Raw genomic sequence first — 24171 nt, 5'->3', positions numbered from 1 at the left:
GCCAATCAGAGCATTCCATTCCCTGACCACTCCAATGATTGGTCAAAGATATACGTGTGACCTAAATCTGGCCAATGAGATTCAAGGCTGGGACTTGTGTGGGGGACAAGTGGAAAAAGACGGTTCTCTTTCTGCTGGGTGTTTCTAGGTTGGAGGATCAAAAATCTGGGTTTTTCATGAGCACCCAAGGGAAGAACCTGTCTAAATCTGGAATCCTCTAGAGGAAGGTGGGGAGATTTTTACTCTTTTTTTTTTTTTTTTAATTTATTATTTTATTTTTGGCTGCGCTGGGTCTTCATGGGGCTTTCTCTAGGTGTGGTGAGTGGGGACTACTCTCTAGTTGCAGTGTGCAGGCTTCTCGTTGCAGTGACTTCTCTTGCTGCGGAGCACGGACTCTGCGGCCCGAGGGCTTCAGTCGTTGTGGGACACGGGCTCAGTAGTTGCGGTTCTTCTCAGCTGCCCTTCAGCATGTGGAATCTTGCTGGATCGGGGATCCAACCTGTGTCCCCTGCATTGGCAGGTGGATTCCTCACCACTGGACCACCAGGGAAGTCCCTGAGAGCTTTTTCAAGTAGCTTCCTGGTGGTGTAATTTGAGACCCTAGATCCAGCTGTACCTGAAGCCGTCACCCCCAGGCTTTTCTGGTATCTGAACCGATTGTCATCCTTTTGGACTTAAATCAGTTTAAGCTTGTTTCTCCACCACTTGCCATTGAGAGTGTGCCTAATACAGGACTAACGGGTCTTGGAGGAGTCAGTGCCTGAGGAGTGACACGCTGAGTGCTGAGGGATGGGTAAGAGTGAAGGACGCAAAGAGACCAAGTTTGAAGGCAGCAGCTTTGGCTTGCCAACCTGAGAATTTAGGAAAGGAGAGGGGCCGGCACTCTGTGTAGGCAGAAAAAAAACAAATACGGGAAGATGATCATGGGGAAACGGCAAGTCTCAGATCACATGTGCACTTAAATCATTCCTTGTTGTTCATTTCAGTGAACACAGAAATGGATTTTACTAAGACCTACGCTTCCCTGGTGACTCAGATGGTAAAGAATCTGCCTGCAATGCAGGAGACCTGGGTTTGATCCCTGGGTTGGGAAGATCCCCTGGAGAGGGCATGGCAACCCACTCCAGTATTCTAGCCTGGAGAATCCCCATGGACAGAGGAGCTTGGTGGGCTGCAGTCCATGGGGTGGCAAAGAGTCAGACACGACTGAACAACTAGCACAAATATTACAATGAGTTCCCTTTGCAGATGGAAAGATGCCTGTCCCGACACGGCCATTCTCACAGGACAAGGCCCGGGCCTTCAAAGGAATTTCTGCTTCTGGGTTTGGAGGCAGAAAAAAAAATTTCCTTTTCAAGGGAAGGCACGATTAAAACAAATAAATAATAACAGATTGAAAATGAGGCCTATTTTTAAATGCAAATAACCATTTCTTAAGTTTTATAACTGTGTAATTTTGTGTTTTAGACTTTCTTTAATTTTAAATGTTCTTTTTTTCATTATGAAAATAATATAACAACATTCTGGAATATACAGAAGAGCAAAAAATGACCCTTTATAATTCCCTCATTTCAACCCAACCAAAGTTAATTTGGGGCATTTTTCTGCTTTTTTTTTTTTTTATTGGCTACTCTGGGTGTTCGTGCTATACACAGGCTTTCTCTAGTTACGGTGAGTGCGGCTACACTCTAGTTGCCGTGTGTGGGCTTAGTTGCCTGGACCGTGTGGGAACTTCCTGGACCAGGGATCGAACCTGTGTCCCCTGCATTGGCAGGTGGATTCTTAGCCAATGAACCACCCAGAAAGTCCTTTCTTCTGTCTTCTTGTTTGGCTAGTTTCATGTAGCTCAGAGCCCAACACTTTTCAGCCGGGGACTTGTTAAAATGCGGATTTTGACTTAAGAACTTCTGGTGGGGGGAGCGGGGCTTGGATTCTGTTTTATTAATAAGCTTGCAGGTGATGCCACTATGGCCCCAGACCATGCACAGAGTCATGCGGAGTTGGGGTCAACTGCAGGCTCTGTGGCCTCATGCAACGCCTTGACATCTGTGCCCCAGTCCATGAGCTCTGTTGGCCCCTAGACTGGATTAAAGAGCCAGATAACAGGAAATGCCAAAGGCACCAACATGTAAGTACTCCTGAAAGTCACTGAGAAGACTGTGTGGGTTTGCCAAGCCTCCGAGGTGGGCGTGAGATTCTTGAGGCGGCTGCTCCAGGGGGAGGCTCCAAGGAGTGTGGGCCCTGGTGCCTTCTAAGAAAGGTGGTCCCATAATTGCAGGGCTCTGTCTTCCTGAGGCAGCAGGGTGCAAGTTTGGGGCCAGAGTGGAATTGCTCAGGGTGGGGAGCAGAGGTTGAAGCTGCCGCCCACATCTTCCTCTCCCTTCCCATGCAGCACCTACCCCTCTGCCACGTGAATGCTGAGCACCTATATCATTAAGCTTGGCGACGGAGGAGGGAGGTGGGAGGTGGTTAGCTTGTCCAGGGTCTCCCAGACCTCAGCTTTGACCTGTGTTCACTGAGTGTGACCTCAGCTGACAGCATATGAAGCCCTTAGATAGCTGCCTGTGAGGAGGACACTGTCTGTGAGAGACATTCATAAAGTCTCTACAGTTCTGTGAGGCCTGATCCACCTTCCCTTCTGCTTCCCGCATACAAGCATCTACTCTTTGCTCCTCCAGCCTCCCACAGGAGAAAAGATGACCCTGGCAGCCTGACATTTGACTGTGATCCGGCCCCTTCTAGCATCCCTGCCTCATCTTCTTATGTCCCATATTCCAGCCATATTGAAGGACCCCCAGGTCCCCCCTCCACTCCTTTATGTTACTTTCTCTGCCTCAAATGCCCTTTCCTGCCTTAATCATCAAAGAACAAACTTCTATTTATTGCTCAAAACCCAGATCAGAGGTCTCTTTCTTCAGAAGATTTCCAGACCCTTTATTCAGTGGCTGATGTCTTGTTCAAGTATGCCTCCTTTGTGTCTTGCACACTCCTTTGCATGATTCTTGGTAGCAGATGGCTTAAGAAAAAAAGTGTGTGTGTTTTTTTCCTTATAGACCATTGGTTTATTTAGTGGAAACACCCATGTGGTAGAACTGCTTTGAACACAGCTGAGACAAAGGGTTAAACTGAGCCACCCAGACTCTGCTTCCAGCATCCACTGGCTCTGCCTTCCTTTGTGTGGGCTTCTACCTCAGGCAGCCCCCAGAAACCCCTCCAAGCTCAGCTTTCACCTCCCAGCTTGAAGTTCAGTCCAAGGCTGCCTCTCCCAGCAAACTTGTGAAAGTCCCAGGATTGAGTCTCATTGGTCAGTCCTGGGTCACGTGCTGGTCCTTGGACCAATCCCAGTGACCAGGGGATCGACAGCTCTGATTGGCCTAGCTGGAGTCACATGACACCCCCTGAAGTCCAGGAACTAGAGTTGGGAGGAACAACTTCTGGAGGGAAAGTTCAGGGTCCCCCCAGGCCAAGAGGGGACCCCAGCAGCCAAAACCCACAAGTGCCTACCATAGATGCGTCTTAGAGCCCTTTTCACACCATACAATTATTTGTTTATTTGCGTCTCCTCCAGCTGGTAGGGAACAAGGGTCCTTCTCATTTATAATTCCAGAGCATCATTCCAGGCCAAGGGAAGAAGAGCTTAATAAGTGGCCATTAAATTGTACTTTTCAGGCATTTCCTTGCTATGTGACCTACATAGCAAGTAAATCAGAGCAATCTGACAGAGATTTTTGTGACACGTATATTAAGGTAATGCTTCCTGACATTTAAAAGATCATAGACGGTTTTCTCAGTGTCCACGTCCATTGAAGGTGAGTGAGTCCATGTATCTCTCAGGGAATCTTCACAGTGCTTGGGAAAGGAGACACTCTCCTTGACAGGTAGGAAAACTGCGGCTCAGATGCCTTAAGTAGCTTATCAAGGTAACACAGCTGGCTAGTGGCATTGCTGGGAGTTAATCCCAGGCAAGCTGACTTTCCGATGGTTTGCTGGAGGGGTTCTTAATTCAGCAGGACAGAAGGAAGGATCTTGGGATCGCCTTTGGGGCTTTTAAAAAATATTCCTCTGTCTTAGTTTGGGTTCCCTCAGAGGCAGACCCTGAGTGGAGAATTCAAGTGCGTGCATTTTCCTTGGGAAGGGAGCCAGGGTGCATGGCTGAAAAAGCCCGGGTGAGACAGGGGAGGCAGCCAGCAAAGAGTGCTCAGATGTGGACAATTGGAGCGGAAAGCCGTGGAGACTTAGCTGAGGGTCAGGGAGGAAGTAGCTCAGAGTTGTCCTACCTGAAGGGCGAGGGGGCTGGCACACTTATTCCCCGACTCTCTGCAGCCATTGGTTGGGGCTGCTCCCAGGGGACAGTGTACTGCCGGCATGTCCAGCAGCCAGAAAGGGGCCTCGGGCACCACCAGATGGACAGGCCAGGGCCCCTTGCAGGACACTGACAGAGGCTGCTGGGACCCTTGTCCTCCCAAGCTGGGAACCACTCTGTAGAATCACAGACCAAAATATCTGCAATTGGGGCCATCCCAGATCCCTCACGATGGGGCAACTCACGTGTCTTTTCATCCCCAGAACCCGAGGGGCCCAAGGGGTGGGTGATCGGAACACAGCTGATGCTCCTGCAACATGATTGACATTGATTGATTTCCCTTTACCCCCAAGAAAGTACAGGGCTGGAATTGCCTGAATACCACGTAGCCAACGTGAGACGGAGCTTGTCAAGAGCAGGATCTGGTGGGAAAGCAGCTCCCTGGACAGAGCTCCACGAGAACAGGGACCCTCTCTGCACCAGCGGCACACAGCAAGTGCTCAGTTAGTTGTTCGGTCGCTCTGCGTGTCGGAGTCTTTGCGACCCCATGGACTGCAGCACACAGGCTTCCCCGTCCTTCACCATCTCCCAGAGTTTGCTCAAACTCATGTCCATTGAGTCAGTGATGACATCCAGCCATCTCATCCTCTGTCATCTCCTTCTCCTCCTGCCCCCAGTCTTCCCAGCATCAGGATCTTTTCCAATGAATTGGCTGTTTGCATCAGGTGGCCAAAGTATTGAAACTTCAGCTTCAGCATCAGTCCTTCTGATGAATACTCAAGACTGATTTCCTTTAGGATTGACTAGTCTGGTTGGATCTCCTTGCAGTCCAAGGGACTCTCAAGAATCTTCTCCAGCACCACAGTTCAAAAACATCAATTCTTTGGCGCTCAACTCTCACCTCTGTGCATGACTGCTGAAAAAAATCCACAGCTTTGACTTATTGGATATGTGATTGGATAGTCTGAGATGTCCTGGATCCCAACCTCAAGACGAAGGTGGGGCCACCCCAGAACTGAGAGCGAGGGGCTTGCCTCTGAGGGAGAGGGCATTGCTATTGTGTTGGTGGTACCCCTGAGGTTGTAGGCCTGCCCTGGCTTTGTGCCTCCAAAACCCTCCCTGGGTTTGGATCCAAGAGAGAAGGGGTGGTCAAGTGAGCATGTGGGCTTGTGGGACCCATCCCAGACCGGGAGCAGCAAATCGGGGCCTCACACCTTCAGACTGACATTCGGGTGGGGGAGGCACGTTCTGCGTGAAGTTGAGGCGGTGCTTTGTAAAACGTTAACAAAGTCCTATTTTAAATGCAAAATGGAAAGGGATATAAATATTGCCCCCTTCGCACGTGCACGTGCGCGCGCACACACACACACAGGCACCAGTGAGAAGAAGGAAATTCAAGTTTCAAGCATTTTCAAAGCAGGCAGGCCTCGACAATTGTGTCATACTGCACTTCTGCCACACGGTGGCGCCACTCAAACCATAAACAAGTTGCCTTAGTTCGGTCCTTGAGGGTCTTGAAATGTGAGAGTTTTTAATTATGCATGGTCTTTGGGAACACATTCCTCGTTGTGGTTTGGGTTTTTTTGTTTGTTTGTTTGTTTTGGTGTCGTGTTGTTTAAAATGTTCATTCTTTCATTTGAATCACGTAAAATATATTCCTTTTTTTTTTTTTTGAATCACGTAAAATATATTCCTTTGTGACACTGTTTCTTCAGTGTTTATTCTATCAGACTGGCTTAGTGTCTTCATCTCTAATGAAAGTGAAGGGAAGTGAAAGTTGCTCAGTCGTGTCTGACTCTTTGTGACCCCATGGACTACACAGTCCATGGAATCCTCCAGGCCAGAACATTGGAGTGGGCAGCCTTTCCCTTCTGCAGGGGATCTTCCCACCCCAGGGATGGAACCTGGGGTCTCCTGCATTGCAGGAGGATTCTTTACCAGAGATTTGCTTTCCTGTTGACCCTGGAGAGAGACCCTTGGTCTCTCCTTCCCTCATCCATCCATGCATCCCCAGAGACTTTCGAGTGTATGTTAATGAAGTAAATACTCTCAGGCACCCACTCTGGAAAAGGCCTGGTGCTGGCAACTGGGCATCAGAGATGGACCAGCCAGGGCTCCCCAGCACCTAGAGGCTGGGAACACCCAGGGGGGCCTCCTGGAGGAGGTGATGCCTAAGCTGAGTCTTGGCATCGTTAGGTTGAGAGCATGGACGTGAACATGAAATTATTAATTACCACCTACGTGTTTATCTTACTGACTGGACCGTGAGCTCCTTGAGGTCAGGAAACACCTCATCCACCTATTTTTCTGCCCTTCTAGTTAACAGAGAAACTGGCAAGTGAGTGAAGTGTACTAAGTGCTTTGAACCATGCCTGACTACATGCTGTTGAGGTTTTAGCCAAATCACTGTATATGGAATAATGTACCATGTAAATGAATGAGTGAATAAGCAAGTGGTGTGGTGGAAAGACTTCAGGCCAGAGACCAATGGCCTGGATTTGAATCAAGGGTTTGGCCTTGACTAGCTCTGATCTTGCCTGGAGAATCCCAGGGACGGCAGAGCCTGGTGGGCTGCTGTCTATGGGGTCGCACAGAGTTGGACACGACTGAAGTGACTTGGCATGCACGAGTGATATTCTTACTGCTTTAGGAATAATAAGCATGGTTCATGCTCACTGTCTCAAACAAACCCTTAGCCAGGAATGGGAAATATCTGACATGTGAACCTCTGCTCCCTACTCACATGCCCAAGGCAGACATTACTAATCAATCATGACACTCTGTTAGTCAGGATTCTTCTGGCTGGAAGAGATCAGCTTGAGGAAAACGGGATTTATTGTACGGATACTGGAGTACCTCAGAAAGCCAGAGAAGGAGCTGCAGGCGGCAGGGAAGCTCTGGGCTCTCCTGGGAACCTCATCGGGTCCCCGTCTCCCCTCTTCATCTATCCCTTAGGTGTTCGAATGTTTGCTGGCATTAAAGTCTCAGGCAAGGTTCTTGGTGACTAGAAGCTGGCAACTCTGAGGTTACCTCCTTTCTGCTACGAACCTGGGGGAAAAGTTGAGAGCATGCCCCTCTCCCTCCAATTTGAACATTTCAGGAAAGATCTCAGATTGGCCAGCATGGGCCATGTGTTCAGTGGTGGGAGTGGGTGTTGGTCCCCCGGACTGGCAGCCTATGGAATCACAAGGAGTCCGGAAGGAGCCAGTCTCCTGAAGGAAACAGAACGAGAAGCTACATCAACGATAAAGTCCAACTCCTCGACACGGAGCATGAATGAAGCCTCAGAATCCTCCTCAACACAGTGACCGGAGTCAGCACTCAAGGCAAACGCGACTGCACATTTATATCAAGGCCACAGGGAGGTTCCTGGTGCAGTAAAGAGATGGTTTTATTAGAAACTGCTCAGCCTGGGTTTGAATCTGAGTTGTCAGCCAGCAGCAAGTTGCTTAGCCTTCGTGAGCCCCAGTTTCCTCATTTGGGTAAATGAGTATCCGGCTTCCCTGGTGGCTCAGTGGTAAAGAATTTGCCTGCCAAAGCAGGACCCCTGGGTTCGATCCTTGGGTCGAGAAGATCCCCTGGAGAAGGAAATGGCAACCCACTCCAGTATTCTTGCCTGGGAAATAGCCCATGGCCAGAAGAGCCGGGAGGGCTATGGTCCATGGGGTCGCAAAGAGTCAGACACGACTTAGAGACTAAGCAACAGATGAGTGTAACCGTGCTGACCTCAGAGGTACTGTAAGGGCAGGGAGACGATCCATGTAGAGTGTAGTGTTATCCCTAGCAGAGTAGACGTGCAAATAGATGCTAGCTCTTACCCGAGGCTGGGTTCCCCCAAAGCAGACTCTGCGACTTGAGATGTCCACAGGCGTAGATTACCTGGGAGGTGTTCCAGGCTGTAAGGATGAAGGAACAGGGAAGTGAAGAGGAAACAGGAGGGGAAGTAAAGAGCGGGCTGTGGGCAGTGGGACTCGATGCTGCTGGAGAACGCCAAGAGATGGCTGAGGATTCCCCTCAGAGGTGTGCCCGTCACCGGGGGAGGCTGGGGTACTGATGCAGCAGCTGCCACTGATGGTTGTTTCAGGGGCGCTGCTGGGCATTAACTCCCAGGCGTTTACAGACTGCCCTGTGCCTGGGCCGGGTTTACTCCTGCACCCAGAGAAGCACTTGCTGGCAGAGTCATGGGTGTTTGCAGCCGCAGGCAGGGGGGCAGGGCTGCAAGTGTTATCATTAGTATCTGTAAGCTACAGAGCCCTGTGTACCCATAAGGGATTTAAAAACAAACAAACAAAATCTTTGGCCACACCATATGGCATGTGAGATCTTAGTTCCCTGACCAGGAATCGAACCCTAGAACGCTGTGTTGGCAGCTTGGAGTCTTATCCACTGGAGCACCAGAGAGGTCCCCTAAGGGATGAAAAGTGAAAGTGTTAGTCACTTAGTCGAGTCTGACTCTTTTCGACACTATGGACTGTAGCCCGCCAGTCTCCTCTGTCCTTGGAATTCTCCAGGCAAGAATACTGGAGCGGGTTGCCATTTCCTTCTAGAGGATCATCCTGACCCAGGGATCGAACCCGTGTCTCCCGCATTGCAGGCAGATGGTTTTAAGACATTGTCTTTTCTAGGGGAGCTGGAATTATGTGGAATGGTCCCCATCTTCTTCAGTCCACAAACCCTGACACTCGTTACACTTGTTTCTGCACCTCACCTTTCACCTTTCCCCTGGGACCCGAGTATGCCATTCCTCATCTTTGATCTGGGCAATGCTCCAGCTCCATGGGGAACTGCCATTTATGGACGGGCTGGGGCCAGCTCGCTTCCCCACACTGAGGCAAACCCAAGGTCAGATTGACTGCCTGGAACATCCACTGCTGGGTTCCTGGTGGCTAAGTGCTGGACATTCAACCCCGGCATACATGGGGCATTTGTACAGAAAATAAAATCAGCCTAAAATTCCTTATCTACTTCTGCCTTATTGACTATGCCAAAGCCTTTGACTGTGTGGATCACAACAAACTGTGGAAAATTCACAAGCTGGAATCAAGATTGCTGGGAGAAATATCAATAACCTCAGATATGCAGATGACACCACCCTTATGGCAGAAAACAAAGAAGAACTAAAGAACATTTCGATGAAAGTGAAAGAGGAGAGTGAAAAAGTTGGCTTAGAGCTCAACATTCAGAAAACTAAGATCATGGCATCCGGTCCCATCACTTCATGGCAAATAGATGGGGAAACAGTGGAAACAGTGAGAGACTTTATTTTTGGGGGCTTCAAAATCACTGCAGATGGTGACTGCAGCTGTGAAATTAAAAGACGCTTACTCCTTGGAAGGAAAGTTATGACCAACCTAGACAACATATTGAAAAGCAGAGACATTACTTTGTCAACAAAGGTCCGTCTAGTCAAGGCTATGGTTTTTCCAGTGGTCGTGTATGGATGTGAGAGTTGGACTATAAAGAAAGCTGAGGGCCGAAGAATTGATGCTTTTGAACTGTGGTGTTGGAGAAGACTCTTGAGTGAGAGTCCCTTGGACAGCAAGGAGATCAAACCAGTCCCTCCTAAAGGAGATCAGTCCTGAATATTCCCTGGAAGGACTGATGCTGAAGCTGAAACTCCAGTACTTCGTCCAACTGATGTGAAGAGCTGACTCATTGGAAAAGACCCTGATGCTGGGAAAGATTGAAGGCAGGAGGAGAAGGGGATGACAGAGGATGAGATGGTTGGATGGCATCACCGACTCAATGGACATGGGGTTGGGTAGCCTCCGGGAGCTGGTGATGAACAGGGAGGCCTGGCGTGCTGCAGTCCATGGGGTCACAAAGAGTTGGACACGACTGAGCGACTGAACTGAACTGAACTGAACTGAAAATTCCTTATACTCTCACCTAGGCGTTCATCCCTGAGCCATTCCCCTCTCACCAACTTCCTTTACATGGAGATCCTGCCCATTCTTTCAGATCTTCCCAGCACGGCAGGTTTTTCTCTTTCTCTTTTATATAGCATTTGTCAAGATAACACGTCCCATAATATAAAATTCACCATTTTAAAGTATACATTTCTGTGCGTGTGTGTTTTTTTTTAGTATGTTCACTATATTGTACAACTATCTAATTCCAGAACATTTCCATATCCCACAGAAGAAACAACACACCCACCAGCAGCCAGTCCAAATTCCTCCCTCCCCATTCCATAAGGGAAAGTGGCTCAGTCGTGTCCGATTCTCTGGGACCCCATGGACTGCAGCCCGCCAGGCTCCTCTGTCCCTGGGATTTTCCAGACAAGAATACTGGAGTGGGTTGCCATGTCCTCCTCCAGGGGATCTTCCCGACCCAGGGTCGAACCCCGGTCTCTCGCAATCTGAGCCACCAGGGAAACTCCCCACTCCATGGCAATCGTTAATCTTTCCATCTCTATTGATTTTTCTACGCTGGACATCAATGCTGGTGGTGGTGGTTTAGTCGCTAGGTCGTGTCTGGCTCTTGCGACCCTATGGACGTAGCCCGCCAGGCTCCTCTGTCCATACCACTAACTATAAATGGACTCCCATGCGTCTGGCTGAGCGTGTCTGGCTCTTGCGACCCTATGGACGTGGCCCGCCAGGCTCCTCTGTCCACACCACTAACTATAAATGGACTCCCATGCGTCTGGCTGAGCGCCTGTCTGCTTGTACTCAGTGGGATGTTTCAGGGCTCACTCACCCGTGCGGTAGCTGTACCACCACACCACCCTTTTATGGATGAATAATATCGCATTGCGTGGGTAGACCAGATTTTGTTTATCCGTCTTTTGTTTGTTCGTCATCTGTTGATGGGCATTTGGGTCGCCTCCACCTTTTGACTATTATGAACAGTGCTGCTGTGAATAATTTGTGTACAAGTTTTTGGATGAACATATTTTCAGTTTTCTAGAGTTCAGACCTAGGAGGGGAATTGCTGGGTCACATGGTAACTCTGTATTTAACTGTTTGGGGAACTGCCAGACTGCCTTCCGAAGTAGCTGCTCCATTTTACCTTCGCTACAGCAGTGTATGAGGGCTCTACATCCTTGCCAATGTGCCTTTTTCCATTAAAAAAAAAAAAAAAAAAACAGTTCTAGCCATCCTAGCGGGTGAGAAGTGGTATCTCATTGTGGTTTTGATTTGGGCTTCCCTGATGACTCACGGTGTTGGGCATCTTTACACAGAGTGTTGGTCTTGATTACCACACAACATGCAGGAAAATTCCTAGCCTTGGGCTTGGGCCTTTAGTGTCCACCAGGCTCAAGCCTCTTGTCTGTCAGCAGGCACCCTCAGTCTGCCCTTGAACTGAGCCCTGCCCTGATTTCTTGGGAGCATCAGATCCCTTGGTTAAGTAAATGCCTGGTGTGAGTTAAGATTCTCCTGGTGGACAGTGTTAGAAACCCAATTTACACTGACTTGATCACAGAGGGATATATGGCTTCACTTACGTAACACTTTCCAGGGCCATGACAGCTTCAGGCATGGCTGGATCTAGGTGCTCTGCAGATGGCATCTGGAAGCTGTCTATGGCTCTTCTTCAGTGCTCTACTTTCCTCTAGGTCAGCTTTATTCTGTGACAGGCCCTCCCCTCTTAGGGGCAAGATGACTTTGAGCAGCCCCAGCCTCAACTCTTGGCTGTTAGCAACACCTATGAAAAGAGAACTTCTCTTTCACCAGTAGCTCCAGCAACGGTCCCAGTCTTGTCTCTCACTGGACTGATCTGGGTCACGTGCCCACCCTCAGACCAGTGACTGAGACCATGGCAATGGAATCTGCCCATTGGCTGGGGCTGGGTCACACCTCCATCTTTAGACTAGATGTAGGTCAGCTCCTCCCAAACCAAGTAGACTTGAGGCAACAGTGGTGCCCTGCAATAAATTGGAGTCCTCTCAGCAGAAGGGAGATTGGACGCAGGACAGAGAGAGACCTCAGGTACCCAGTCAACCCCTAGAGCTGGCTACCAGGGGCCTGTCCCTGTTCTTAAATGGCCCAGCAAGGCACCCACGGGTCCAGTCTCTTCCCAGGACAATGTGATAGACCAAAGGCTGGGAACACAGCCCCATTGAGGACAGTGAGTGTGAAGAACTGTCTCCCTAATGGTCCAGGAGAGGAATAAACAGAAGCCTTGGTAAAACTCACTCTGGCTTGTTTTCAAAACTGGTTGTGAGGCTTAGACAGCCTTCCACGTTGATTACTTCCGTGAGGAGAAGCCCAATTCCTTTATGATAAACTGCTTCTCACACTGATGAGTCTCCCTAGAGCTGGTAAGAGTCCGCGTTTGATTTGGTTCTTTGTTCCCTCTAAATTACCGAGAAGACATCCGCCCCCGCCACACCCCTCCCCACAACAGCTTTGGGGAGCAGGAAGCAGACCGCTCCGTTGGAAAACGTCGTCACCCTGCTGCCCTTCCGCGGGCGGCCGCGGGCGGACTCCCTGCCTGGGTTCCACAGGCTGGTTCATTTCTGGCCGGGTTGTGTGCACTCCCACCGCTCCAAACCACGACCCTACGCGTTAGCGATCCCAAGAACGCCAACCACAGACGCAGGATCCCTGGAGGGGGCGTGACTCCCACGCCTGCGGCTGCAGACACAAGCCCTTCTGCAAAGGCATGGCAATTCTTAGACAGTCGGGTGTGAATATCTGCTGACATTTATAGCGCGTCTTCTCGCCCACGCAGAACCACGCACCTGCAGGAGGAGACGCGAGCATCCGTGCAGCAGATGTTCTGGGCCCTGGAGATACTTAAATATGTACTGTCTGTGGAAGGCGTTGTTACCCAAACACAGGACTCTGGGAGGGAGGCGAGGGGAGGGGTGTGCTGGCTTCCCAAGCCTTTTCTGGGTGACCTGGATGGACAGCCCCATAAATCCCAGCCTTGGATGAAAGTAAAGGGCTATCTTGGCTTTATTTTTTGAAAGAAGTTTGGGGAAGATGTTAGAATTTATTATGTAAACACATATGCACGCACACAGCAACACATGGGTTGTGGAGTCAGAGAAGTCTGATTTGGGGTCTCAATCCTCTCATCTCTAGCTGGGTGACCTTGGGTTAGTCGCTTAACCTCTCTGAGCCTCCTCACCTGTAAAATGGAGATCTCAGAGGTAATTGCTTCTCAGCAATTATGGCCAGGTTAGGTTAGTGATGCATAAACCAGAACAGTGGTGGATATCATTTTCTTTATTTGGACTTCTAAGTCAAGATGGCGAGTCAGGCAACTTTGTCCTGATATGAGAGAAATTACAATTTCCACCTGCCCTGGGATTCAGCTTCCAACTTAGGCATTCCCAAGCATTCCAGAATTGGGTCTACAGGTCGCCTCTCCTGCAGATCCAGCGCCTTCCTTGCTGTGACGGCAGTGGGTACACCACTGATGTTCCTTCAATGAAAAGTTAGAATCCACGAAAGTGAAAGTCACTCAGTCATGTTCGACTCTTCGCGATCCTGTGGACTGTAGCCTACCAGGCTCCTCTGTCCGTGGGATTCTCCAGGCAAGAATAGTGGAGTGGGTAGCCGTTCCCTTCTCCAGGGGATCTTCCTGACTCAGCGATCAAACCCAGGTCTCCCACACTGCAGGAGGATTCTTTACCATCTGAGCCGCCAGGGAAGCCCCCACCCCAGCCCCCAAAAGAAAAAAAGCACAGCCACTGCACAGCTTGACTTCCTTGGTGGCTCAGATGGTAAAGAATCTGCCTGCAGTGCAGGAGACCTGGGTTCGAGCCCTGGTCAGGAAGATCCCCTGGAGAAGGGAAGGGTACCCCATGCCAGTATTCTTGCCTGGAGAATCCCACAGACAGAGGAGCCTGGTGGCTACAGTCCACGGGGTCGCAAAGAGTCGGACACAACTGAGCGACTAACACAGCAGTTCCTTAAATACCTTTCCTCTTGCTCTTCCAGCTACTCAGGTTCAGTTTATTTCATTTACCTTTGGCTGGGCGGGGCCTTCACTGTTGCCGTGAGCAGGGGCGACTCTTCACTGCAGTGTGTGGGCTTCTCACGGCACTGGCTTCTTCTCTTGCTGCAGCACAGGCTCTAGGCTTGCGGGCTCAACAGCTGTGGGGCACGTGCGACCTTCCTGGGCCAGGGGTGGAACCCATGCCCCCTGCACTGGCGGGCGGATTCTTATCCACCGCGCCACCAGGGAAGTCCGCCAGGTACAGCTGAAATGTCACCTGCCCAGAGACAGCTTCCCTGGCCGCAGTCTGTATTAGATCGCTGCCACCACTCATGTTTCTCTGTCCTCACAACGGCCGTGACTTACCGCGAGCTGGTGTGCCCGTTACCTTGTGATGGAGGGGTCAGTCTTCCCACTGGCACCTGAGGACACAGAGGCAAGCGCCGTGCCCGTCTCGTTTATTTCTATACCTCCGGCGCCTTGCACAACACCTGGCACGTGTCAAAAATCACTTTTTTTTGAATGAATGAGTAGCCGGTTATGAGTTGCAAGAGCAGAGTCTTTACAGTCAATATCCCTGGATGGAATTCTGGTTCAGCTGTGAGTCACCATCACTCTCTTCTCATCTGTCAAATGGGTGTAAAAGTCCTCCCCAGAGCCCCCAGGCTGCTATGCAGGTAAATGGGGAGAGCATGTGCAAAGCCCCTGGCATGATTCCCAACACGGAGCAGGCCCTTGTTAGTCGTGTGTTGGGTATGGAATGCTCGAATAAAAGCAGAACAGTCAACTCCCTGCGTGTGTCATGTGGAGGCTGAACTCGGGGAGGAAGAAGATGGAGTCGGGGTGCAGGGGAGGCTCTCTGGAATGAAGGAATGGAGAAGGTGCTTTCACGAACAGACTCTTGGTCACCCAGGCAGCCTTTGCTTCTTCTCTTTTTTTTTTTTTTTTTTTCTTTTATAACTGAGATTTTATTGGTTGTTTTGAGGATCACTACACAGACATTTCCATTTGTACACAATTCTTCACATATGTACCAAAAATCTAAAATATCATGTAGTTATTATTCTTAACAGTTATTCCAGTGACTTTCCAGCTTAAAATTTGGAGCAAACTTTTCTTAACAGGATATCAAGTACCAATATCTTCAAATATTGATACGTTGTTACATCATAAGTCCCACTGATTCACAATTTAATATCATATACACTACATACCCAAACTGTCAATCGTTCACAGCACATTAACCAAGTTACTAGGAAAACTGGACTACCACGACCAAAGATGTTATAGTATAGTGCACAAAATTCTGACCAGGAGAGCCAAGATCAAAAAGTGGTTTGCTGTAGGAAATAATTCTACCAAAACAATATGGGAAGAGAAGTAATTTAAAGTGTTCAAGACATTAAATGCACAACTGACTCCAACTGTCATTTAGTATGCTTTTGTGTTACAGGATATAAAAGCTACCCCCGTCTATGGAATGTTAAGCTGACACCCAAGACAATCAAAGCCTCCCGTATCCAATATCCCACTATTTTCTGGTTGTACCAAAAAATAAACAACCAGCAAATGATTTCACCTCTTAAAAAAAAGCATTTACACTTAAAAAATGGGATGAGGTGGGATTCCCTCCTTTTTAAAAATGTTTCTAGAGCTACTAAAAAACTTGCATTTACAAAATAGTTGATAAAAATATTCCTCTGGATTGTACAAGAAGGGAAACAGGGACCACTGACAGGAACTCGGTGTGTGGTTATTAATCAGACTTGGCTTCTTTCTCTTCTGCTTCATCAGAGGCTGGGCTCTCCTCGTTTTTAGTCTCTCCATTTTCTGCAGGTAAGTCTTCTTTAGTCTCCTGGTTGGCCACTTCCGCCTGTTTTCCCTTTGCTCCTCTTTTCCCTTTTGTTTGCACTTTTTTGTCTGAAGATTTATCCTTTCCCGCCGCCTTTTTTGGCTTCGTTTCCACTTTTACAGGAGCCGGTTTAGCTGACAACCTCGCCGACCTCCTCTTGGGCTCCTCCTTCGCTGCCCCCTCGGCGGAGCTGACCTTCCTCTTGGGCATCGTGGCGACGGGGCGGGCGAGAGCCGGGTGCCTGAGGGCCACGGCGCGCCGAGAGCCTTCGCGAAGCGGAGTAGCCTGACCGCTGCCGCTCCTCCCGCCGCCCGAGCTGCTGGGCTGCTTCTTCTCTTAAAATAGAAAAATTATTTATTTGTGGCTGTGCTGGGGCTTCGTCGCTGTGCAGTCTTTCTCTAATTGCGGCGAGTGGGGGCTACTCTCCAGCTGTGGTGTGAGCGCTTCTCACTGCAGCAGTTTCTCTCGTTGCACACAGCCCAGGCTCCAGGGTGCTCAGGCTTCAGTAGTTCTCACACGGGCTTGGCTGCCCCAAGGCATAGAGGATCTTCCCGGAACCGGGATCGAACCGATGTCCCCTGCTTCGCAAGGCGGATTCTTAACCACTGGACCACCAGGGAAGTCCCTGTGTGTGTTGTTCTGAGGGTGAACTCTGGGGGAAGGAAGAAGAGGGATTTGGGGTGTGGAGGGAGGCTCATGGAATGAAGGGACGGAGGATGTGTGCTCATGAAAACAGCCCTGGTCATCAAGGCAACCTCTGCGTCTCCCTCTCTTAACCATCCTAGGCCTTCCCCACCCTCCAAGACTGGACCTAGCTCCCTCCCACCAAAATCCTGGTCCTGGCTGGCTGGCTGGCTGGCGGCAGCTTCCCTGCAGCGTGCCCCTCCCTTGTGGGAACCAGGAGGCATGTAGCCATTGTTAGCATCTCTCTTGTGAGAGTCGTGGTCCATCCCCCATGGGCACCTCTCCCGCCCTGTCTCTATCTGCGTCCATCTAGACCATGCGTTGGAGAAGGAAATGGCAACGCACTCCAGTGTTCTTGCCTGGAGAATCCCAGGGGCAGGGGAGCCTGGTGGGCTGCCGTCTTTGGAGTCACACAGAGTCGGACACGACTGAAGCGACTTAGCAGCAGCAGCAGCAGACCATGCAGGAAGTGAGAGGAGGCAGCAGGGCGTCCACAATAAATAGCTCAGGCCCCGGCTCTGGGACCCAAGAGTGTCTGCAGAAGGAATGTGGTTCCGGGCCTTTTCCTTCCAAGTACATCCTCAGATCAGACTTGGGGCCGCAAAGGAACCTGGATCATTTCCATCTCCAGACGTGCGAAGGGCGAGGACCACAAGCAAGACGTAGTAAAGCATCTTCTCCTGCTCATAAGAAGCTGTGGGGTTGAAGTTGGGAGGCAGCACTTGGCCCTGTTTGTTGGCGGTTTTCTCAAGGTTGTAGAGTTCTTAGCACCTCTTGTTTTCAGTGACGGCCGCAAGCATTGATTTCTCAGGCTGTTGGAAAAGCCCCACTAACTATCTGGTTACCCTAGATTTGCAAGCTCGGGTGGGCTTTTCAGGGCACCAAAGGATCCATGCCCAGTCCCAGCTTGCCCCATCAGACCTCCTGGCATTTACCTGGTGGGTCCCTCCTGTCTGCAGTGATGTAATGACTGTGTCCAACTGCAGAAATATTCTGGGGTCAGCTCCCATAAAGATGTCCCCCTTCTCCAGTAAAGCTGAATGGATTAACGATTACATGAATGAATGAGTATGGTGAATATATACTCAGATCCACAGGAGGAGGACAGTGTGAGGTCCTGGAAGAAGGCTTCATGAGATCACATCCTGGGGCCAAGACTAGCTGCGTGACCATGGACTAGTCACTCAACTTCTCTGAGTCTCAGTTGCCTCATGTGCGGAATAAAATAATAACAGCACCCACCATCGAGGCTGTTGTGAGGAGTCCATGAGGTAATGCCAATACCTGATTCTGTGCCTGATCCTAATAAAGGTGAGCATCTTCGTCATCCAGGCCATGAGTCTGGGTATCTTTATACCACATGCTCTGCTCATATTTAGAACCTAATTTTGCTTAGATCGGACCTAATCTTTTTTTTCACACACTGGACTTGGCTGATCCAGCCACACTGCTGAGTAACTTGGGATCAGAGACAATGTGTGGGAGACGGAACAAAAGTTAAGACACTGCAGGTGGGATGCGTCTGGGAGAGACACATTTTCCGTTTGAGGAAACAGGAGACTATGTGGAGAGAGACCACTCAGTGCCAAAAGGAGCCTGGGCTGAATTAGACCTCTTGACTTAATTACCAATTAAAACATTAACCATGGCAGCACGGGCGACAGCTTGCAACCCCGTCGCTATGAAACTTCATGCCAGAGACTGCAGGGTTCCACTTTAAAAATAAGAGCCTGCCTGGGTGGCCATGCTCTCAGGGAAAGTCATTGCCATGAGTTTCCAAAAGTCACCTCTCCTGCCCCTTTATTTACAGTCCCTAGGAGATCTGACAGATCATTAAAGTCCAATAGGAGGGGAAAAGGAAGAAGATAATTGCTCTCGCACCCAGCCTCACCCCTGGGGGACCCAACAGGGCTTGGGGCAGAAGCTGGAGCTCAAAGCACTGCAAAATATGCAGCGTCATAACACAGCCTGTCCCCACGCATGAGCCTTCTGCGGTGAGAAAACTGGCGCTGAGTGAACTTCTGCGTCCCCAGAGAGATGCGTGCACAGCACTTTGCGGCTTGCACACCATTTCCACACTCCTCTGTACCTCCAACATCTGTGCACGCAACTGGGTGCCAGAAGTGAGGCTCAGAGGGGTGACGTGAGGTTCTCAAGGTAAGCAGAGGGGTGCAGTTCAGCTGGGCCTGGGCATGGAGGAAATCGTCTGTGCTTCTCAAGACCAGGGGCCTGCCATCCCCTCTCTTCCAGAACAAATCCAGGTCTATGTTCGAGACACCGTGGCCCGACATCCGGTTTAGAACATGACATCCCAGGAAGACAGCACAGCATGGTGATGAACAGAGGGCTGTGGCCTCGGTTTTTGTACCTGGTGAAAGTGGAAGCATTACCTGCTCAGTCCTGTCCAACTCTCTGGGACCCCATGGACTGTCACCCGCCAGGCTCCTCTGTCCATGGGAATTCTCCAGGCAAGAATACTGGAGTGGGTTGCCATTCCCTTCTCCAGGAGATCTTCCTGATCCAGGGATCAAAGCCGGCTCTCCTGCATTGCAGGCAGATTCTTTACCTTCTGAGCACCAGGGAAGCCCCCTTCAGATCAGATCAGTCGCTCAGTCATGTCCAACTCTTCGCGACCCCATGAATCGCAGCACGCCAGGCCTCCCTGTCCATCACCAACTCCCAGAGTTCACTCAGACTCACGTCCATCAAGTCAGTGATGCCATCCAGCCATCTCATCCTCTGTCGTCCCCTTCTCCTCCTGCCCCCAATCCCTCCCAGCATCAGAGTCTTTTCCAATGAGTCAACTCTTCGCATGAGGTGGCCAAAGTACTGGAGTTTCAGCTTTAGCATCATTCCTTCCAAAGAAATCCCAGGGCTGATCTCCTTCAGAATGGACTGGTTGGATCTCCTTGCAGTCCAAGGGACTCTCAAGAGTCTTCTCCAACACCACAGTTCAAAAGCATCAATTCTTCAGCGCTCAGCCTTCTTCACAGTCCAACTCTCACATCCATACATGACCACAGGAAAAACCATAGCCTTGACTAGACGGACCTTTGTTGGCAAAGTAATGTCTCTGCTTTTGAATATGCTATCTAGGTTGGTCATAACTTTCCTTCCAAGGAGTAAGCATCTTTTAATTTCATGGCTGCAGTCACCATCTGTAGTGATTTTGAAGCCCAGAAAAATAAAGTCTGACACTGTTTCCTCTGTTTCCCCATTTATTTCCCATGAAGTGGTGGGACCGGATGCCATGATCTTCGTTTTCTGAATATTGAGCTTTAAGCCAACTTTTTCACTCTCCTCTTTCACTTTCATCAAGAGGCTTTGAGTTCCTCTTCACTTTCTGCCATAAGGGTGGTGGTGTCATCTGCATATCTGAGGTTATTGATATTTCTCCCAGCAATCTTGATTCCAGCTTGTGTTTCTTCCAGTCCAGCGTTTCTCATGATGTCCTCTGCATATAAGTTGAATAAGCAGGGTGACAATATACAGCCTTGACAAACTCCTTTTCCTATTTGGAACCAGTCTGTTGTTCCATGTCCAGTTCTAACTGTTGCTTCCTGACCTGCATACAAATTTCTCAAGAGGCAGATCAGGTGGTCTGGTATTCCCATCTCTTTCAGAATTTTCCACAGTTTATTGTGATCCACACAGTTAAAGGCTTTGGCATAGTCAATAAAGCAGAAATAGATGTTTTTCTGGAACTCTCTTACTTTTTCGATGATCCAGAGGATGTTGGCAATTTGATCTCTGGTTCCTCTGCCTTTTCTAAAACCAGCTTGAACATCAGGAAGTTCACGGTTCATATATTGCTGAAGCCTGGCTTGGAGAATTTTGAGCATTACTTTACTAGCGTGTGAGATGAGTGCAATTGTGCAGTAGTTTGAGCATTCTTTGGCATTGCCTTTCTTTGGGATTGGAATGAAAACTGACCTTTTCCAGTCCTGTGGCCACTGCTGAGTTTTCCAAATTTGCTGGCATAGTGAGTGCAGCACTTTCACAGCATCATCTTTCAGGATTTGGAAGAGCTCCACTGGAATTCCATCACCTCCACTAGCTTTGTTCGTAGTGATGCTTTCTAAGGCCCACTTGACTTCACATTCCAGGATGTCTGGCTCTAGGTGAGTGATCACACCATCGTGGTTATCTGGGTTGTGAAGATCTTTTTTGTACAGTTCTTCTGTGTATTCTTGCCATCTCTTCTTAATATCTTCTGCTTCTGTTAGGTCCATACCATTTCTGTCCTTTATCGAGCTCATCTTTGCATGAAATGTTCCTTTGGTATCTCTGATTTTCTTGAAGAGATCCCTAGTCTTTCCCATTCTGTTGCCCCTTAGAGGAAGGCAATTCTAGACAGACCCAGACATTTGGAAAGCATAAAAGGAAGAGGAGAATTTGAGGAACAGAGTATGTGAAAAATGGTTGGAGTGCCAGGAGGGTATTCTGGTCAATCCAGATTAAGTTTTCTGTGCTTCTCCAGACGTGGATGTGTGCAGGGGCTGGGGGGATGGGGGAGACTCATTGGTTTGCTCCTGGTCACTGAAATGGCTTGGAAGGCAACTGAAATCAGGCTGGATGCCACAGTAGTGAGGACTTCAGATAAGGGTGATGGTCTGTCTAATGAACAAGGGAGGAGCCAACTCATTAGAAAAGACCCTGATGCTTGGAAAGATTGAAAGCAGGAGGAGAAGGGGGTGACAGAGGATGAGATGGTTGGATGGCTTCACCGACTCAATGGACATGAGTTTGAGCAAGCTCTGGGAGACGGTGAAGGACAGGGAAGCCTGGTGTGCTGCAGTCCATGGGGTCAGAAAGAGCTGGACGCAACTTATGGACTGAACAACAACAATGAACATGGAGATGGTGGCAAGGACGCTGACACCTCACACAGAGAAAGCTAAACTCTCCAGGTCTTCTGGGGCATCCATAAACAACTAAATGTTCTGTCTTTCTATCAGTGGACGATCAGAACGCTGATCAGCCTCACTACCAGAGGCCGGCTGGCAAAGAAACTAAAGATTCTTCTCTTTACAAGTAAATAGCATGCAAATAAATAACTCACTGTCTTTGAGTTATTTTTTGACACTGGGATCCATCACTTGTGCGTGCATACATGCTTAGTCGCTCAGTTGTGTCCGATTCTTTGTGAGCCCATGGACTGTGGCCCCCCCAGGCTCCTCTGTCCTTCAGATTCTCCAGGGAAGAACACTGGTCCATTACTTACTAGTTGGCAAATGCCCTTTGGCATGTCATTTAACCTCTTGGGCCTCATTTTCCTCCTCAGTAACATGGGATAAATAGCTCCCACCTCTGGGACCCTCGCAAGGGCTAAATGAGCTAATCCATGAAAAAAGGCGGACACGTGCTGTCGCTGCGGTCGTCATCATTCGCACAGGTTCTCACTGCGGCTATAACACATCGCCACAGTGGTTTAAGACAACACAAGTTTATTCTCAAGGAGATCCAACCAGTCCATTCTGAAGGAGATCAGCCCTGGGGTTTCTTTGGAAGGAATGATGCTAAAGCTGAAACTCCAGTACTTTGGCCACCTCATGCGAAGAGTTGACTCATTGGAAAAGACTCTGATGCTGGGAGGGATTGGGGGCAGGAGGAGAAGGGGACGACAGAGGATGAGATGGCTGGATGGCATCACCGACTCGATGGACGTGAGTCTGAGTGAACTCTGGGAGTAGGTGATGGACAGGGAGGCCTGGCGTGCTGCGATTCATGGGGTCGCGAAGAGTTGGACACGACTGAGCGACTGATCTGATCTTATCTGAAAGTTCTGGAGGTGGGAAGTCTGAAATGAACCTTATACGGCTGAAATCTAGGTATCAGCAGTGTTGCACTGGAGGCTCTAGAGGAGGACTCAGTTCCGTGTCTCTTCTAGCTTCTAGAGGCTGCCTGCATTCCTCAGCATGGGTCCCATCCTGCCTCTTCAAAGCCCGTAGTGTCGTGACTTCAGATGTCTCTCATTGATTCTGACCTTTCTGCCTCCCTCTTACATAAAACACCCTTGTGATTGTTGTAGTTGTTCAGTCGCTCAGTCGTGTCCGGCTCTTTGTGACCCCATGGGCTGCAGCATGCCAGACTTCCCCGTCCTTCACCATCTCCCAGAGTTTGCTCAAACTCATGTCCACTGAGTCAATGATGCCACCATCCAAGCATCTCATCCTCTGTCGCCCCTTCTCCTCCTGCCCTCAATCTTGTCCAGCATCAGGGTCTTCATACATCAGCTCTTCACATCAGGTGGCCAAAGTACTGGAGCTTCAACCTCAGCATCAGTCCTTCCAATGAATATTTAGGGTTGATTTCCTTTAGGATTAACTGATTTGATATCCTGCATTCCATTGGACTTACTTAGATAACCTCATCTCAAAATCTTTAATTTAATCACATGTGCAAATTCCCTTTTGCCATGTAAGATAACATAATGACAGGTTCTGAGGATTAGAAGATGGACATCTGGGGCCTGTCATTAGTCTGAATAGCACAGTCATGAATATTTTTATCGACTAGCTCATTTACTTCATCTAATTTTCACTGAGCCCCATTTAGTAAGTACTATTTTATTCCCATTTGGAAACTAAAGCACAGAGAAAGTAACTAACTTTCTTAAGGTCACACAGTTAATAAGTGGTGAAGGAGTGATATGAACCGAGGAAGTCGACTTCTGGAGTCCCTGTTCTTACCAGCTGAAATACGTGTGTGTTAGTCACTCAGCAGTGTCCGACTCTCTGTGACCCCATGGACTGCAGCTTGTCAAGTTCCTCTGTTCCTGGAATTCTCCAGACAAGAATATTGGAGTGGGTTGCCATTTCCTTCTCCGGCTGAAATATGTAAAGTGACACAAAGTAAGCAGTGTATGAACATTAGCTATTATGATTGTTATTTCTATGCTATGCTAAGTCACTTCAGTCGTGTCCGACTCTGTGTGACCCCACAGACGACAACCCACCAGGCTCCCCTGTCCCTGGGATTCTCCAGGCAAGAACACTGGAGTGGGTTGCCATTTCCTTCTCCAATGCATGAAAGTGAAAAGGGAAAGTGAAGTCGCTCAGTTGTGTCCAACTCTTAGCGACCCCATGGATTGCAGCCTAACAGGCTCCTCCATCCATGGTATTTTCCAAGCAAGAGTACTGGAGTGGGGTGCCATTGCCTTCTCCTGTTGTTATTTCTACTAGAATTAATATGCTAATCTTTAGCTCATATGAGTTCTGTAAGATTTTAAATAAATTAACCTGTGAGATGCACCAAGCAGTGCCTGGCGAACGGCAGGTCTTCAAAGGGTGTTTAGATCTTTCCAGGCCTACTAAAGTTTCTTTCTTTTCACTAGGAAGATAATCATGTTAGTTCACTCCGCCCTTCCCAAGATGGCGCCTTCGCCACACCCAATCCGCCCCACTCAAGATGGCGTGGCGTTTTAGACCTTCTCAAG

At 49.3% G+C, this 24171-nt stretch overlaps 1 protein-coding gene and 2 long non-coding RNA genes across 3 annotated transcripts; 1 reads left to right on the top strand and 2 right to left on the bottom strand.

Moving 5' to 3' along the window:
- Nucleotides 1–3456: 3456 nt before the first annotated feature.
- Nucleotides 3457–4799, top strand: LOC129635031 (uncharacterized). The gene is made up of 2 exons (XR_008706083.1): nucleotides 3457–3809; nucleotides 4657–4799. It is a non-coding gene; the product is annotated as an uncharacterized LOC129635031 (long non-coding RNA).
- Nucleotides 4800–15158: 10359 nt separating this feature from the next.
- LOC129634769 (non-histone chromosomal protein HMG-14) lies at nucleotides 15159–16376 on the bottom strand. Its single transcript, XM_055557020.1, has one exon. It carries the CDS (start codon nucleotides 16257–16259, stop codon nucleotides 15954–15956), a length of 306 nt encoding a protein of 101 aa, XP_055412995.1. The 5' UTR covers nucleotides 16260–16376; the 3' UTR covers nucleotides 15159–15953.
- Nucleotides 16377–16381: 5 nt separating this feature from the next.
- On the bottom strand, nucleotides 16382–24106 carry LOC129634770 (uncharacterized). The gene is made up of 3 exons (XR_008705892.1): nucleotides 23975–24106; nucleotides 23426–23563; nucleotides 16382–16701 (listed from the first exon to the last, which is right to left on the bottom strand). It is a non-coding gene; the product is annotated as an uncharacterized LOC129634770 (long non-coding RNA).
- Nucleotides 24107–24171: the final 65 nt, after the last annotated feature.

This window comes from Bubalus kerabau, chromosome 20, assembly GCF_029407905.1.
Source record: "Bubalus kerabau isolate K-KA32 ecotype Philippines breed swamp buffalo chromosome 20, PCC_UOA_SB_1v2, whole genome shotgun sequence".
NCBI lineage: Eukaryota > Metazoa > Chordata > Mammalia > Artiodactyla > Bovidae > Bubalus > Bubalus kerabau.
This window is presented reverse-complemented; position numbering and strand designations above follow the sequence as displayed.